The sequence below is a fragment of the Epinephelus fuscoguttatus genome, linkage group LG5, assembly GCF_011397635.1.
Source record: "Epinephelus fuscoguttatus linkage group LG5, E.fuscoguttatus.final_Chr_v1".
NCBI classification, from domain to species: domain Eukaryota; kingdom Metazoa; phylum Chordata; class Actinopteri; order Perciformes; family Serranidae; genus Epinephelus; species Epinephelus fuscoguttatus.
The window spans coordinates 16,201,458-16,220,196 of record NC_064756.1 but is presented as its reverse complement, the minus strand read 5'-3'; the positions used below and the strand labels follow the sequence as shown (position 1 = coordinate 16,220,196).

The 18,739-nt window shown below is 39.9% G+C and overlaps 1 protein-coding gene across 2 annotated transcripts in view; it reads right to left on the bottom strand.

Moving 5' to 3' along the window:
* Window positions 1–2,088: 2,088 nt before the first annotated feature.
* porb (P450 (cytochrome) oxidoreductase b) overlaps window positions 2,089–18,739 on the bottom strand; it is a 31,341-nt gene continuing 14,690 nt past the window's right edge. For both annotated transcript variants that reach the window (XM_049575873.1, XM_049575875.1), the window contains 12 exons: window positions 18,505–18,657; window positions 14,673–14,797; window positions 13,026–13,115; window positions 12,199–12,297; window positions 11,726–11,842; window positions 11,459–11,577; window positions 9,168–9,349; window positions 8,880–9,029; window positions 7,907–8,174; window positions 6,680–6,825; window positions 6,358–6,443; window positions 2,089–4,321 (listed from right to left, as the gene is read on the bottom strand). In XM_049575873.1, the coding sequence (XP_049431830.1) occupies window positions 4,177–4,321; window positions 6,358–6,443; window positions 6,680–6,825; window positions 7,907–8,174; window positions 8,880–9,029; window positions 9,168–9,349; window positions 11,459–11,577; window positions 11,726–11,842; window positions 12,199–12,297; window positions 13,026–13,115; window positions 14,673–14,797; window positions 18,505–18,657 (1,680 nt within the window). In that variant the 3' untranslated portion in view covers window positions 2,089–4,176. The remainder of the gene's footprint in view (window positions 4,322–6,357; window positions 6,444–6,679; window positions 6,826–7,906; window positions 8,175–8,879; window positions 9,030–9,167; window positions 9,350–11,458; window positions 11,578–11,725; window positions 11,843–12,198; window positions 12,298–13,025; window positions 13,116–14,672; window positions 14,798–18,504; window positions 18,658–18,739) is intronic.

Here is an 18,739-nt window from a genome sequence, read left to right as displayed (position 1 = left end):
AAACTCTCCAGTGGAGTTCCCAAACCCCACATTTTCTAACTGGCATCAGATCTCAATATGACATCAGAGACACTGGACTCTTGCGCTGAATGGACGTTACATTTTGACTGGAATGAAACTTTGGTTGATGATATCTTAAATGTCTAACAATCTTAGAATTTCACGTTATGTGGACATTGACATGATGTTTTGCAGATGTTGGGTTTACGACTAAATGTCATTACATCAAGATGACGTCTGCATAGGACGTGACAGTGAAGATTCTCAGTCATCCAGGTCATGGTGATCCTAAGTGCTATATCGTAGGCAAGTGGACTTGCTTGAGTTTCTTAAAGACATTTCACCTCTCGTCCAAGAAGCCTCTTAAGTTGTTCATACATTCAGTTCTGAAGAGGCCTCTTTGCTGAGAGGTGAAATGTCTTATAGAAACTTAAGCAAGCCCTGTTGTCGATGATACAGCATGTAGGGTTAGCATGAGATACGCTGGATGTTAGTTATGTAACAGACAAAATACCAGCGTCATCAGTTACCAGTATTCTACATCAAATTGGCGTTGGCATTAGACATTGACCTTATATTGAATTTCGGTCACCTGACATCAAAACCTAGATTCCACCTAATATCAACATCTAACAGTGTTGGTGGCTGGCTGGGTTCATATGTACCCCCTACCCAATGTTAAACAAAACTTGCACCCCTGGTCATTCTGACAAAAACAAGGTTGTATTTGTGAATGTATTCGTGCATGATTAACTCAATTTCCATATTTTTTTTTGATGTGACAGTAGGAAAAGTACAGTATATTAATTTATGGCTGCACTCCGTTTAGTTGTAACCATTTCAGGATCCTGGAGTTGTGCATACTCACTCCCTGCAGCTGGCATACTGGGACCCTGCACTATTCCGTATTTAGTCTTAGATTCTTATTTTTACTTTTGTGATTTTCTTTTTATTCGTAGTATAAGAGCACTGTTGGAGATAGATTAAGAAAACATTTCATTGCCAATGACTGCTTCACTGGAATAGTTGTGCATATAACAAATAAAGTACTTTGTTGTAAAATGTTTCTGGACCTTTTTATCAAACTGAAAAGACAATATCAAAGTTTATTTGTAACCCAGAACAGGATTTATCATATCCAGTATTGACTAGTAGTGAAATACATGTAATAAAACTATTAGTTTAACTACTTTTTTTTTTTTTGCAGTAGCTTGCTTGCAGTTTAACTAACAACATAATGATTCAAGTAGTTAGTTAGAAGTATTGACTACTGCTTTTTTATCAACAAAAGTTCAGAAAGTTGTTGCATACTGTTTTAGAAGTTACCTGGCAAACTGAGTAATCCTGCTCGGTGCAGTACCACCACCTGGACTCTAGTTTCTGGGAGGCAGGTGCACACAACTAAAGCTGCATTTCTTGCACTTTCCCGTGAGTAACAGGGTATTTTATTTATTCATTTGGTTTATGTATGACCTGCGAACAAGTGGGCACTTTCGTAACAAACTCAATTGATTACATTTTATGCTGGCATGTGACTTCTTTTGTATCATATTTGTTATAATTTCGTATCACATACGTTGTCAATTTGATCACTATTTACAAAGAAGCTTGACTTAACCAAACTAGATTTTTATCCCTAGGGTCACTTTGCCGTAGCTCAACTTCCTTCAGTGTTAAAGAATTAAAAGCATGCAAAGATATGCCCTCAAAGTAGCATCCTCAACACCGATCATATTAGGCCTTATAAAAGATTTTGTTTAGATACCTTATAATAAATAATTCAGCACATTTCCTTCTTGGATGAGGCTGTTCCTGCTGGTTACTCATGATTACAAAACATTTAAAACAAACACACTGCAGTCCTGTGTGATTTAACCTCTCAACACTACTGCTATGAGAGCATTAGTGTGACGGAGCTGAAACCTCACGTCTGACGACAAGTTATACTGATCGCTTTACACACACAACTTGTGTTTGCAATACACCTCGACACACATCCAGAAGTTTGCAGTGTGGATGATGTTTTGTGTGCAGTCACTGTACATGAACAAACCTCATTAAGTTTAATTAATCATAAAAAGTCACATCTGACAAATTATTCCAATTTTATTCATAAAAAAAAATGCATGCCTTGATAAAATCAAATAATTACATCATAAATTGGAATGACAAAAAAAGTGACAGTACTGAGTAAAGTGACTTTCTACCACAATGTAAGCATGGAAGAAATAAACAACAAGTGAAGCGTCAGGGTTTAAATGCTAACTGATAACATAAGGCAGTGTTATAAAGGCACAGGCTGCATTTTAACTGGTTGGCAGACCTCCTCACACTCACCGTATTCACACTTGTGTACTGAGATGAGACACATGCTCAGAGACAAAACATTTCGATGTGTCTGGTCATCTCATGTAGTGGTGCATATGTAATTGGACAAAATAGAATACAAAAATACAGATAATTAAACTGAGGTGGTCGTCACATATCTGAGTGTTACTGCCACGTGACAAACCCTCATCACACTCCTCTGCTGTCAGATGCATATAAAACAAAGAACCACCAATTAGGAGGCCAGATCTGGATTCAAGGCGAACATTTCAAATTAACATTTTACAAATATTACAGGGTAATGTCAGATTCATTTTTTATCTTTAAAGGTAGGCTTTTATGAGAAATAAAAGCCACATAATCTAATATTTTTTTCTAATCATAATCTTCCCCTTTGCACCACTTCTTGTGCCTCTCCAAAAGGTTACTGCTACTGATTAAAATGAACAGCAACTTATGCATAAGAGGCAAAATCCCTTGTCAAAATACAAAGGCAAATATAATTGTACCTAGTTTGTTACATCACACAGTTTCCTCACAGAATTTTTACATATTCTCTAAAACATTTAATGTGTTGTAAGTACTTTCAAAAGTACGACAAGATCAGCTCCGAGAGAAACTAAAGTCATCAACCTGTCACGTCTAAAACCTCTCCAAGTGTTCACACTGCAACAGGAACACACATCTGTATATTCACTTCAACATATGATCCAACATACTGCGGTGTCACGTCCACGATTTGTTACTCAGTCAGATGAAAGTTAGGAATATTTCAAGATGGCAAAATGAACAAAATTCTTTTAATTTAAATCTTTATGTTCACAGTGGAATTATATCAGGTGCATTCAGAAGTGGGGCGCGGCGAGACCCTGCCCCATGCCAAGTCATCAGTTTGTAAAGCTGCTCTGGTTGACTCATCAATATAAAAATGAATCTGATCAAAATTAAAGTGGAAATAGACATTCTTTTGCATCAGAAGTAAATTGAACACACAATATAGTGGCTATAGAATAATGACACCATCTGCGTTTACACTGGCTCCCTATAGGCCTCGCTTTCATTATACAGTTTTGTCTGACACTGGATACGATCTCCTGGAAAAATGAGGCCTCGAGCACAAAGGACGTGCATCAACCATTGTGAAACTAAAACAGGAAGAGGATAGCGCTTTTGTCTTCCCGGGTAGCCATCTCCAGTTACCAAAGAGTATCAGTCTGGGGTCTTTGTAGTTACAATTCCCAGTAGCGGATATGGCAGACAGTGGAACAATTGAATTAACTGGACAAAACTCTGCAGCAAAATGAGCCCTGTTGCCAGGCTCAGAGGAAAACGGAAAGAGATCTGGTCATCTTTGTGTTTAAAAAGTTGTCTGTTTCCACTTTAAATCTAAAATGAAGATGACTCTCTGCTGAATTTGCATGAAAGAATGAGGAATTTAAAGCCAGCAGTGTCCTACACCCAACCCCCAAGCACCCAGAGTTGCAGTCAACCACCCGATTGAACAAATTCATTCATTTATATCAGACTCTTAATGATCTCTAGAAACCAGTCGGGGTTGTTTGGTCTGAGACCACGGCTCAAGTCAGGACCCCCCTGCAGACACAGACTGGTGGTCCAGAAACATAGTGTAGCATACACAGGAAATACAGACTAAAACTGCTGAATGTGTTTATCGACAAAACCTGCTGAGGTAGTGTTTGCCTCAAGATCTTCTGCTACCTGTAGCTTTCATGAACCAGGGTGATGAGCAAGTGTTAAATGGATTTATATTCAGTCCTGATAAAATAAGACACACAATAAAAAATAGAAAATTTAAAACCAACAGTTGAGTAATGAGACTGACGCTCTTTAACTCCAGACGTCTTGCGAGTAGCGTCCCTTTGTCATCAGTTTCTTGATGTAGTCTGTGGCCTGTGGGCGCGTCATGCCTCCCAGTTCTTCTCCTATCTCGCAGAGGGCCGTCTGCACATCTTTAGCCATGTTCCTTGCATCCCTAAATCAGGAGAGCGAGATCTCTTAATGCCTGATATACACTGGAAGACTTTGAAAAGAAATCAAGTATACTATTAAAAGACTGAAGTCTGACGTCCTCTCAAATCTACAGACAGTGTGACTTCTTGAGTCAAACACTATACTGGGTTACCAAACATTTTCATGACAAAATTTCCAAACTTTTCCATGACTTTTTAAGCACCCATAATTGTTTTTTTTCTTGACCCACTTGCCCAGTATCAGATTCAAACTCTTTTCAAACATAACTTCAGATAGCTGGCACACATGAAGGTAGAGACAAACCCAGGTTGAAAACGATTAAACGCTCACGATGGTAAACTTAACACTGTCACACATCGACACATATTAGAGCTACGAAGAGTCAACGGGTTCATGTCATTGGTTCGACAGCCCATTGGTTCGACATCCCATTAGTCCGACTGTCCGCGGCGCTGAACGGCTTGTGGCGCACGTATGGTGCGCCGCGACCGACTTGAGGCGGAGCAGGCTCACGGCTTATGTGTTTGTCACTTTCTTTTTCATTTTAACCCACACCATGATCTTTTCCTGACCCTAACCAAGTGGTTTTTGTGCCTAAACCTAACCAGACCTCAACCACAGGGCATCATGATGATTTCGGAACGGACTTAGCAACAATGAGTTTAATATGGCCGGAACAATGGGATGTGGAACCAATGGGCAGTTCCCGAGTCAACAGCTACAGAAAATTAATTTGCCGTTATGTTACATTACATGGAAGGTTATCCACGAACAATTTCACAATACAATACACAACAAAATTCCATGTTTTTCCCCCAAAACTTTTCAATGATTTTGACTGATTCCAGGACTTTTTCAGACCTCGAAAATGTGATTTTGAAATTCCATGACTGTGGGAACTCGTTGCTGGAGATCTTATCTTACTATTTGCAAGACTACAATTAGATTCCTTTTGAGATTATTTCCTATCCTGCTCGTGGTGGAAAATATTATGCCAAACTCCCTTTAAAAAATATGCCATATTAACAATTCCTTACTAGTCCACAAAAACACATAACTCTAGAAACACAAGATAAAAGGCGCCACATGTCGACAGTATTCTTGTCAATTCAGCGTCAATATAATTCATAAAGATAAACTCTATTTGTGCACAAGCTTTACATTTGAATTTTGCCACCTCAACTAACTACCAGCCTCCATTGGTTAGCTGAATATAGGCCGAATATAACACAGACTCTTATTCACTCCACAGCTCCACCAGTTTCTCCTCCTTTTCCACAGTAGAAGAGAACTGAACCTTCCATGTTTACTGACTACCTGGTTTGTTGCTACCTGTCTGGTGTCGAACAGAATGCAGATACTAGTTGCTCACGTCATCGAACTTCAGTATTTTCATGAAACAAGACTAAAAACGTATAATACTATCAAACATGTTTGAGTTTGTCAGAGTGTCACAACAAGAAAAACACTGACTGAAGACAGCTCCGATTGAGTTTAAAGACCACTTCACATCAAATAATCGACATCACAGGAGTGCGATCCAACTGAGGTTCAATGCTCATGATTTTATTCCAACATTTGAAATTTGTCTGCAACAGTGAATTTGTCTGAAAAGTCGTTTGGTGTAAAGCCGGCATTAGATGTCTGGTAGTGTTAGTTTCAGGGGTTTTTCTGTCCGGATTTTGGTGGATTTTTCAATTTAATAAAAAAAATATCACCAGTAAGCAGTCATGTTCTCCTAAAATGTGGTGGAAGTTATTTACTTTTGATTCGTGAATGATGGGAGTATTTAAACCAATGGTAACTATCCCTCTAGGAGGTGCCAAAGCACCGAAGACAACGTGGGTTTCCATATATTTGTTTTCCCTCCAGCGTACATCCTAATTCCTTCATATCAAACAGTCACAAATTATTAGTGATAACAATTCAAGTATAACAGAATTCAATAACTCAATTCAATATTCCTTCACAACATAAATAAATTAATGTTAAAGTCTGAACTTTGTGAAACTTAAGGTGGTCAAATGTATTAATTACCCGCAGACGTAGATATGTGCGTTGTCTATGTGAATCAGCTTCCAGAGGTGCTCCTTATTCTTCTTCAGGAGATGCTGCACGTACACCTTTATTTTTGAAAATGGAAAGAGAAAACTTTGTTCACATGTGCATCATATGGTTGGAAAGTTCCAATAAAGGGTCAATAAACATACAGAATAGTGTTTTTTTATGTGCACGTCTGTTCTCTAATCCACTCTCTGTGTTCTCACTTCAACAAAACAGTGTTTAATTATTTAAATAAGACAAGGATCTTTTTCTCAGCTCTAAGGGACACCAACAGCAGTGACGAAATCACCCGTACCTTGTGCTCCTGGTCTCTGGAGAAGGCGACATTAAGCTGCGTTACAACTTGATTTTTCTCTGCTTCCTCCAGCTCCTCCTGGTAGATATAATCCTCGTTCTTATGTCTGCAGCCAAAATACATCACTGTCTCTCCAACCTCCCTTCCTGTAAAGGAAAAAAAAACATTGTTATTCTGTGTGTGCTGATGATTCCATTCAGGCTCTTCCACAGAAGTTAAAAATATGACTCTCAGATCCAACTGCACACACATTTATTGTGTTTTCTAAGTAACTAGACAATTCCTACTATAAGAGGACCTGTTATGCTTTTCTTTATTTTCTGCCATATGTATATAATGTTACAATATTGGATATTCAATATTAAACGTGGCCAAAGTTTAAAATAATGAGGCAAACATATTTAAAAGTGGACATTTTTTCTTCTTGTTTTGAGATAAGCTGATGTCAGCTAGTAACAGAGTCAGACTTCTTTATATGGTCATCTGCTCCAGGTACACAACCTCAAGTGTTAACCTTACTTGCCTACACCTCTACATCAAACTACATGCTAACATCAGGGAAACATGTAAACATGGTTGTGGATGTCGTTAATTTCTCCCAGACTTTGGATCACATTTCTGCTGGAACATGTCCGATTGTGAAAACGGTGGTTTCTAAGCTTTTGTTGGTGATTTTTCACAGTAGTAATTACCGCTATTCTCTGTTACAGTCATTTCCCCCGCTGCAATGACGGTGCAGAGACCCAGAAGACCTGGACATGCCAACCACTCAGAGTAGATAGGGCTTTTTCAAGAGGGGGACTTAAAGACGCAGGCGCTAAACATAGCCTTCACAGAAAGAGGGTGAATACAGGTGTTTCAGTACAGACCATATGGGGAAAATAAAGTGTTTTGAACATTAAAGCATGTAAATATGTTCTAATAGAAACCCAAAGTACAAGTATGAACCTGAAAATGAACACAGCAGGTCCCCTCATACTATCAATTAGGTCTGTGTTGTGAGTAAACAAGAAGTTAATAGGTGAATTAAGATAATTAAAGCCCTGATTATGTGTGTCAATCAACCCTTAAATACTTTTGTGATGTTTTGTGTGGGTTGTGCAGCGTACACAAGGACAGGAGTGACACAAACACATGTGGAGGTCATTACCTTCATCTTTCTGTCCTTGTGGAGATGTAAGGTTGTAATAAGGTCAAAAAAACACACATAACAGTTTCTATAAATACCTTGCTCTTTGAGCCAGCCCCTCTCCTGGATGAAGCCCATGAAGGGAGCGATTCCTGTCCCAGGGCCAATCATGATCACTGGGTTGGTGGCTTTGAAGGGGAGGCGGAACTGAGACTTGCGGATATACATGGGTACGGTGGACTTGTGGCCGTTGTCAGTGACCAGTTTGTTCTTTAGCCAGTTGGTGGCAACTCCCTTGTTGAGGCGGCCGGTAGCGGTCTTGTACTCCACCACTACTGCACAGATGTGGATGCTGTTGGGGTGAACCTACAGAGCAGAGGAGAGTTACCGACAGCCCTCTGCCTCAACTCTCAGATCTGTCTATAGGCTGTATAACATGAGTGGACATAGCCTCAGGGTCTGAAAAGTGAAGCCAATGCAGAAGTGCTTTGAACATGCATTCTTTGTAATGGCCAGCAGGGGGCGCCTCCAGCGGCTGCAAAAATACATCTGATTGTACAGAAGTCTGAGAATATGACTAGACTTCTCACTTGATTTATCACCTCAGTAAACATTTTCCTAACAAGTTTATGGTCATAATCACAAGTTTCAAGTACAGAATGATGTTCGTTTTGTAAGCTGTGGTCCCATTTGGAGTAAACAGAGAATAAAAGAGGGTATTTTTTTAAAGAGCGTGGCTACCATGGCGACCTGTCAATCAGGACAAAAGCACAGCAATGCCTATCCTCCACAGCTCCACCCTCTCCTCTCTCCAAATATGGTCACTTCTGGCTCCAAAAAAATAAGATGGCAACGGCCAAAATGCCAAACTTGAGGCTTTAAAATGGTGGTCCACAAACCGGTGGGTGACGTCATGGTGGCTACATCCACATTTATACGGTCTATAACTGTGACCGACATTTTTGTGCATCTTTGCTGCTAATACTATCAAAGAATCTGTAAAAATGAAGTCCTTGACAAGTTAAAAATGATGTGACTCTGCCTCTCTTGGGTGATTTAACAGGGAACTACCTTCGAGGAGGAGGCGATGGAATAATAGCGAGCCTGGAGACGAGGCAGCAGCTCACACAGGTGGTCTATGGGAGGCTTCAAAGAAGGCATATCCTCCAGGATGGCGAGGATGTTTCTACTGGCATCCAACACCCAGTTCTGGTAGAGTGCCTGTAGAAAGGCAGCAACAGAAAGGTGGTGTAAGAGGTTGAGACAGATTGAAAAAAGGGCATTGATAACACACAGAGATGGGCGAGATGTAACTGCAGCTGTGTTTGTGTAACATGAGCTTTACTTCCTCGCACTGACCTTGCCCTCAGGTGAGGAAGAGGCCATCTTTCGCATATTATCCTGGTCTTTGGGGTCAGAGGCGTACTGTGCCAGCTCATAGAGGACGTTGGTGCGAGGAGGGTGTGTGATGTCCAGGTAGTGAGTGAGGGCCGTGCGGTAGGTGGTGGGGCAAGGGAAAGGGTGCTTCTTGTTTGACTCCTCTGAAAAATAAAATAAATACATTTTATTGGGTATCTAGAACAAACCGTCATAAATGTTTAATAAAAACTTGTGTAGGGCAAAATATAAATATAATGCCAACACTACAGGTGATACTGCTCTGATTAATCTACAGAGTACAGATCACCATTACCCAAGCATGTTCTGATCAAGTTAATTTTTGATTGGGGCTTATAAAATACACGCATGTACAGGAAGTTATAAAGTGATTACCTCAGATTGTGCAACAAGTCTTTCATTATTAAGGGAGAGTTCAGATTTTAGAAGCAGGATAGTATAAGGTACTTATCCAGAGCAGGGATACAAATCGATTCCGCATATTTTAAACAGCTTCGACACTAATATTCTGCAGTATCGATACACTGGTACCAGCACCACATTCTTAACACCAATCCATAGTCAGTGTAATACCTTCACTACATGGAGGTCAGCACTGCCCCAGTTTGGAGAAGCAGGCAGTTGTGCTGACACAGTAGCTGAGCTATGTACTGCTGTGGATAGGATTAGCAGCAAAAATGTATTTTAGCCACCTAAAACAATTCACATCCTTCTCAGTGTGTTACCGCTCTGGCCATATTTTGACGTGTATCAGTTTTTCTGTGTCTTTCCAAAGTTTGACTGTGAGAGTGAGTGCTCCTTTCTACGTCAGGTGTGGAGTGCTGATTGGCTGGTGGTGTGGGCTTGGTCTGAATGTGTCGACCACTGATTGGCTCCTCTACTACTACAGTCTGCTGGCTTAAACCCGTGGCTTCCCAACAATCCGGATGTCTGACAGCAGCGGCGTTCCTGTCCTCAGCCTCCAAACCTCCTGTATTGTGTATTTGTTAAATCTAGAGATTTGTATTTCGGTAGTGTTTGATTGTGCCTCCTGTGGGCCATCATAGTGAGTGTTAGTGTTAGTGTGTGTAACAGACTGTGAGCATTTAACAGACTGTTTGTGGTACTAGTTTACTTTTGTTATTTTTACCTTAACTTTGAAGCTGTAGGGGTGGGCTGCCATTTTATTTTATACACTTCTGTCATGTTTTCTGATGAATCCTAGGGAGCCAGATTTAGTGAATGCCTAGTTAGTATGTTTGGGGTTTAGATAGTAGTTTTGTTTGTCATTTTGGCCTTGGTCCACCTGGAGTTATTTTTGCTTCACATTATTGTTAAACTAAGTTAATTTTCACACGATAATAAATACTTTAACTTTGAATTGTAATTGCTGCGTTGAGCTGTCTGGTTTGGGGACCGGGGAGGCAACAGCCTTACGCACTTTCATGTTGCGCCCTTACTCCCCTTGACGGGGGCGTAACTAAGTGTACACTATATTGGGAATATTTTCACATCTTAATCTTACTCCATAAATGCCGCAGATCAGCGGTTTGGGTCAGACTTTCAGATCTTTACAGAGGAGACAACAGATACAACAACAGCAACAACAAAGCGCTGTTCACTGCGGGGACAAGAGGAGTATACAGAAGAAGAACTTCTGCAAAAGGAGACAGAACGGGCCAAAAGACAGACATGCGTAGGAATGCAGAAGTTCTACAGTTGAGAAAATGTAGTGCCAAAAGAAAGAGCAGCCTGGTGGCAAGGTAAAGTGAAAATATTCTCAATATAGCGTCCACTTACACCAATATTCACTTTTTCTATGTAGGCCTTTTTCTACGTGGCTTAATTATTTTGCTGCTGCACCCATCACTGCTTAGATTCCGTTGCAGTACTGCTTCTCCAAACTGGGGTAACATCTACTGTATGTAACACACTGCCTATTGATTAGCACCTGATAAAATTCCACTTTATACAACTTCAACTACCCCTTTAAGCACTCACTGTCATTTTCAATGACGTTAATAAACACTGAACAGGAGCTGCCTTAAATGCTACTTGCGCCACTACAGAGTACACGTGGTGATCTTCATGACCACAGGAGGAACATTAATTCCTAAGAAGAGTCAACACTTAATATTACAGCAATAACATGCAATAGCGGTCATATAACAATCTACCGCTCATTGGCAGATGTCGCGTGTAGATAACAAGGGAGGTTTTCGTGAGAGGGTTTCAGGGACAAGCGAGGGAAGTGCTGGCGTTCAATGCCATACCATCAAGGTTGTTTAGAGAGATAACCACATCAAGGTCCACTCCAAGGATTTGTCCCAGTTTGTTCACAAGTGCAGAGTCATTTGTGGGGAAAACAGCAACGTGGTCTCCTGACTCATATCTGAAATCCCAGATGGTGAAAAATTCAGACTTTAACCTGTATTCATAAAGTCTCACAGCAGAACATGAATCTTTTTCATCTGGTCCTACGTGGTTATATAAAAAGCATAATCCAGACATTAACTTCAGCTATATCCAACAGGTCTCACCTGATTTTGGAGCCTGTTATATCCAGTTCCAAGTGCATAAGATGTCTCTCCCCTGCTTTGTTGAGTTTGCGGTTGACAGTGACTGGAGCCAGGAAAGGGTTTTTCGAATCAAAGGGCCTACAAATTAAAAAGCAACACTTAAATGTCAAAACGTTATCACAAAGGGTTGAGCATGGTCACTAAAGAGATGTAAAAGCTCATTTAAATCAAAAATTAAAAAGATCTATCACTCTATAAATAAATGTATCATTAAAATTTGATTAAAGAAAAGCTGAAAGCTGAAAAAGCTGAAAAGCAGAAATGTGCCTCCTCCGTCCACTAGGAGGCAGAAAGCTTCATTTTCCAACAGTGACCTTTGGTAAACTTTGTGGTTGGTTACAAATGTGGGTGAAACGTTAGCAATGAATGAGCAGACAGCGCTTTAATGATGAATGACTTCTGGCAGTGAGCAACTTCTTTGCTACGGTACTCACGGCTTTTGGACCTCGAAACTCTTCAGGCGGCCAATTTCTCCTGTGTACACTTTGTTCATATTGATGTCAGTGTGCTCCTTCAGCTCGTACTGCCGTATGCTGTGAGGGAAAAGGATTTCAAGTTAGCTTCCTCAGACACCGCATATACACACACAGTGAAATCAATTTAGATCTTAGTGGAATAAAATTAAATCTGCCAGTTGCTGTTGCTTTTTGCCCACTTAACTAAAAAAAACACCTTAAAAATGATTCTTTGTATTTGTTCATTTCACAGACAGATGGGTGGGGTTTATCAGAAATCAGATATGTCCTGATTTAGCATTATATAACAAGTCACGTCAAAACATGGGCGTTTAAAAAAAAGAGTTTGAGTGGACTATGACCATGTGACACTGATGTAAACGGTAACTCACACTGGCTTATCAGTGTGTGCCGATCACCCTGTGACTTCAGTCTGTGGTTATTTTTTTTTGTTTAAACCTCAGCTGAAGTCTGGAGTCATCATGGAAACTCTACTTAAGGAATCACAGCAAACCTGAAAATACAGCCCCCTTCTCTTACTGAAAAACAGGCATTACATGAAAACTACCTTACTTAACCTCTACTTCAGACCACATAAATTAGTGTTAATGTACAAGTTTTCCTCTTGTGTGACGTCATCTGTTTAATGTTCACAACTTTACGATAATACAGAGATGGTAAAGGGTGAAGGTGGCAAAAAAAACTTAAGGGTAAAGATAAGATAACTTAAAGACTGATGGGGACAAAAAGGGAATTTAAATGATGAAAGATAAACGCATAAAAGGAGAAATTGTTCATGACTGAACCTTGATTCATCTCCCAAGGCTTCCACTCCAAAGTGCTCGCAGACGGCCGGCCAGAACTGCTCTCTCCATGAAACAAAGTCCTCTTCCAAACTGAAAAACAAAACCAATCGAGTTAGCTGAGGAAGATGTCTGAATTCACAAACTAGATATTGTACTGAGATGATAGCCATGTGCACTGTTGAAAACTAGATGCCAACCAGTCACGTTACAGTTTGCATCCATGTCTATCCAGGCTCATATAATATAAATAGTGAATACTTTGAAGGAATTTAATAGAACGTATTAAGTGTATTTTTTTGGCAAAAAGTGGATGCTTCAAACACATCTTGCCCCCAGCAGCACAGAAGATCTGTACAGTCAGCAAAGTTTCAAGGTGGAGACCCAATATTCGTGTCACCGATTCAGTATCTGACCAAATGTCTCTCATTCTGTTCCAGAGTTATGATGTTTAATAATGTCAAGAAAAGTATTTTGCAGAACATTATGATGTCAAAGTGAAGTTGAGCTTTGGGATATAAATTGTCATCATTTCTGAGTTTTGATCAAAACCACTGTTTGTGAGGTCACACTGACCTTTGACCAAATCTAAGTGGTTCATACTTAAATCCATACAGACAACCCAAAAACATAATGCCTCTGGCCACAGCTATCACCTTAGCGGAGGCATGGAAATAAATACTGATGTTTCTTAAGACTTAAGGCACCTTCAAATCCAGTGTCGTCAACGTACACACATGGAAGTTGTGCTCCAAAGCAAGAGTGACACCACTGCAGCAAGCGTTCCCAAGCACCTATTTTTTAGGGCATGACAGCTGCTCCTTGAGATAAACAAAGTTCGACTTTTGAAACGTAGCAATATGCACTACACCATATGACAAGCAGCAACCAATTACAGCCAAAAGATATCTTTCCTTTCTTCCGAAAATATCAGTTTACAATAACTATGAAGATTAAGTTGATCATTTATTTTGGTGCAGGGCTCCCCAGAGCTTCACATCTGTCCCACAGACAACATTTTAGGCCAAAAACACACTTAAAAAACATGCCTGGAAGAAGATCAGCTCCAAACTCGAAATTTCCGGTAAGTAAGCTGTGATGCAGTGCAGTGCAGTGCTTGTTATGGTTGCTTGGACACATCAGGCACAACCTGCCTCTGGCCCTTGAGAGCAGGCACAGTGTAGGCACAAGAGTGGCGCCCGACTCCACGGTTTCCAGGCAGTAATAGACACAGCATGTGTCCCAGCCCTTAAAATACTCCAAGATGATGTTCTGTGTTTTGAAAATACCAAGACAAGACCTACGACTGGGCCCAACATGCTGATTTTTTCTTATATATGTGTGTAAGTATGTGGTTGATGCAGCAAACATACTGATGATTATTGTGATTTTTGGGTTAAAATGTATATTTTGTCTTGAAGGAATTATAAAATAACCTCGAGTTAACAAGGACCAATGTGTTCAGTAGATTTCAAGATAGTTTGTGTACAGAAGAAGGTGACATGATGGTTCGGCTGCCTACAGTATGATTAAAGGATCGCTGATTGTGGTCCACAGCATCTCACTTGTGCTGTGCTGAACACCTCTACACTCAAAGACATGCTTAGTCATCATGTCCTTTTTGACTCAGAGGATCAACAGGTCACTTACTTGCCATCATCATCTCCTAAGCCAAGGTCAAAGATGCGCTTGGCCCCGAGTTCTTCGAGCCTTTTGTCAACGTATTTTCCCATTGCATTGTAGTGTTCATATGTCTTGTTGCCCAAAGCGAATACCTGGAGACAGAACAGATCAGTGTGTGACTTTGGAAGCATTTATAATGGAAATAACATCACATGATGAACTTGAAATCCGTGCTGGCGATGAATCTAAAACCTGTCACAGTTAAACAATCAAGCAGTGCAGATGACTGACGGATTTTCAGTTACCATGTGAACGTCAATCAAGTTTTTTCATTTATTCTACTAAAATAGAATGATGAACAAGGAAATATGCAATTAGGGCTGTGCTGATGTTTTTTGACAGCTGAAGCTGCTATTGAGGTTTTCAAATGAAGTTTCAAATCTCTGTCATATGTTATAATGTCATCACCCTAAAACAATAATAAATTCTTAAACAAAATCCTCAGTTTGAATTAAGTGGTTCATCTGATGAAATGAGTACGTATGTTTTAATTAAATCAACTTTCTTGAAGGAATAAATGTAATTTACGGTGCTGCTAGAACATCCTGTTAATACAGGTGCGTACCTCCCTTAATGTGCGGTAAACAGGCTTTTTTACTGTAGTCAAATGTTGTTTCTGAAAGGCTAAACGCCAACATGTTTGGACTGAAGCAAAATATTTCATTAGATAAAAGCATGTTTTGAAATTTGGAACGGATTAAACTCATATTCTTTTGATAAATTTTGACTTCTGGACTTGATTTCCCACAGTCATGTTCCTCACTCCAATGAGGTCAGGGACTCTGCACCCCAGCCCTCGACACAATAACACACACGCACAGACAGAACAGACGACACAACACACAAAGCCCTTTCATTCATGATGCACACAAAGCCTGACGCAGCTAATGCTGGAGAGGCTGGAGTGCTGTACATCAGCAATACAGGCTGGCGAGGCAAAGTGACATAGCGTGGTTGACAAAATAAACAGGCCGCAGAGCAGCAATTGTGAAGTAAATCTGAATATGTATGTGATTCATATGCTTTACATTCATGACAGGGGTACTGCAATTCCAGCATGTGTGTACCAGTGGTCCGAGTTGAGTATTTTTCCATCATATATTATTATATTAACTTCATTACATCAGCTGAGCTCACATGATTTTAACACCTGGTGATTACATTTAACCACAACTACAACAATGCGTCCATTAGTCAATCTAAAGTAAATATTCTGATTAAATGTTACAGTAATTTCTAATTCCAAATGTTTCATGGTTTCTCAGTGGTGAGATTTAATTGCTTCTCTTGGTCTTTACTCACTAACTTTAATTGTTTTTATTGGGTTTGACGACCTTATATTGGGCTCTATAATTTTGTGATGGGCATGTTTCTCTGTTTTCCGATGTTGCATCAACAAAACCATTAATTGAGAAGATAACTGACTTATTATTTGATAATTAAAATAAATTTTAGCTGCAGCACAAGCTTCAACAAAGCAACAGATACACGCAGAACAGAGAGTAGCACTGTTTGTATAGACATCATGCACAGTACACAATCTAACACCAACATGTTTATGAACCACTAACACCAACACAAATACTTTATAGGTACATTTTAAGATTTTAGACAATTCTCAACATTCTTGTAAGCATGTACAATAAGTGTTTGAGAGGAAACTTAAGGGAAATTTCGGTTTATTTCAACTTGTCTCCTATCGTCCTAAATTTGTTTCATGTGACTAGTGACATAAAAATAATAGTTAGCATGTTAGCCGTTAGCCTAGATACAGCCGAGGCGCATAGTAGCGTCAGACCTGTTAAAACGTAAGTGAACGGGCATACTTCAAGTGCAAAGTTAGTCCACTAAACAAGCTTTTTTTCCACAAAGGCCACCTCATATCGTTAGGATAAATGTCAGAGAACATATAGAAAACAACATGTAAACGTGTTGTCTTACCTTACCGGTGTGCTGCCATGTTTGTTGTTTACCATTTAGCTCTGCTTTCCAAAGCGTGCCCGAAATATATCTTGCAAGCTCTAGATAAAGCCCAGCTGGATACTACTCCAGGTGGAGGTGTCTTGTCCTCGGTCACATCCAGACCTTGAAAATAAGGCTGCAACCGGTCCCATTCCTTGCAACAGAGGCATTCCTCTTCTGTGGGCACTGGGGCACAGCATTCACAGGTAACGATACACCACCAATCTCCAGAGCTACGCAGCCTTGCAGCAGCCATTCCTCCTCTGTCGTCCTCTACCTGTTGTGCCTCTCTCTCTCTCTCCTCCTCCGTTCTTCAATTTCACGAAGCTCTTTGTCAGTGTATTCTGGCTCAAATAAATAAGGGCGGCCATCAAACTCTGCAAAATCAAATTCCTCCTCCACAAAGTCGAAGTCTGGCAAAAAGTCAGCCATTATTCTATAAATCTTTCATAAAATAAATGAATGAACCTTTCAGGCTACTGTCCGGTTCTGCCTTCCAGCTGTTGCTGCTTGTTCTCGCGAAATTTCAGGCACGCTATGAGATCGCTGCTTGTTCTCGCAATATTTCGGCCGCGCTTTGGAAAGCAGAGCTAAATGGTAAACAAACATGACACCACACCGGTAAGGTAAGACAACACGTTTACATGTCGTTTTCTATATGTTCTCTGATATTTATCCTAACGATATGAGGCGGTCTTTGTGGAAAAAAAGCTTGTTTAGTGAACTAACTTTGCACTTGAAGGTTGCCCGTTCACTTACGTTTTAACAGGTCTGACGCTTCTATGCGCCCGGCTGTATCTAGGCTAACGGCTAACATGCTAACTATTATTTTTTATTTTATTTTTTTATTTAACCTTTATTTAACCAGGTTTGTCCCATTGAGATCAATGATCTCTTTTTCAAGGGAGACCTGACCAAGAATGGCAGCAACGCATAGTTTCAACAAATACACTCAAGTCTCATACAACACAATGACATGATAGAGGACAGTTATGAATAAAAACAGCGACATTCAGACAGTTTGAGTTCTAAAGTTTTCACTGCAGATTTGAAAACATTCAGAGACACAAGGTTTTGCAGTTTCAATTCAGTCTGCAGATTGTTCCAAGTAAAAGGAGCAGAAAACCTAAAGGCTTTCTTTCCCAATTCAGTTTGGACTCTGGGAACAACAAACTGTACAAAGTCCAAAGATCTCAGGTTATGTATTCCATCTTTCAAAACTAAAAAAGAGGAGAGATAACCAGGAATTTTGCCAAGAATGGCTTTGTAAATAAACATGTACCAATGTCCAAGACGACGTGTGCTCAAAGAAGTCCAGTTAACTTTTGAATATAGAGTACAGTGATGAGTGAGAAATCTACAGTTAGTGATAAATCTCAGAACTCCATGATACACACTGTCCAACATCTGCAAACTCTGAGCAGAAGCATTCATGTACAGTACATCACCGTAATCAAGAACAGGTAAAAAGGTAGACTCAACAAGTCTCTTTCTAACAGAAAAAGAGAAACAGGACTTATTTCTATAAAAGAAACCCAGTAAAACCTTCAGCTTTTTAGCAACATGCCGAATATGCTCTTTAAAAGACAAGTTTTCATCTAGTATAAAGCCCAAGTACTTAAAAGAAGATACAAGCTCGATTTCATGACCGTCTTTAGTGACAATTTTCTCAGACAAAGTTCCTTTTGTTCCTCTTGAAGATGTAAACAACATAAGTTTTGTTTTGTCAACATTTATGTCACTAGTCACTTGAAACAAATTTAGGACGATAGGAGACGGGTTGAAATAAACTGAAATTTCCCTTTAATGTATACAAAATTTAAGCACAAAGACTCACAGTGTAGTTCAGTCCAGAGAGGTCTTCATCATCATTTTCCTGCAGCCAGTCGTAGAAGTCCTGGGCGTTATCTGTCGGGTCTCCCTCACCGTAGGTGGCCATGCAAAATATGGCGAGGGAGTTTTTAATGTCAGATAGACGGGACAGCTCTCCCTGGAAGATGAGACATCATAATCAGCGACAGTGAGCACTAATAAAGTAATAATGTAAGGAAGTTTGTATTTAAAATCTGTCT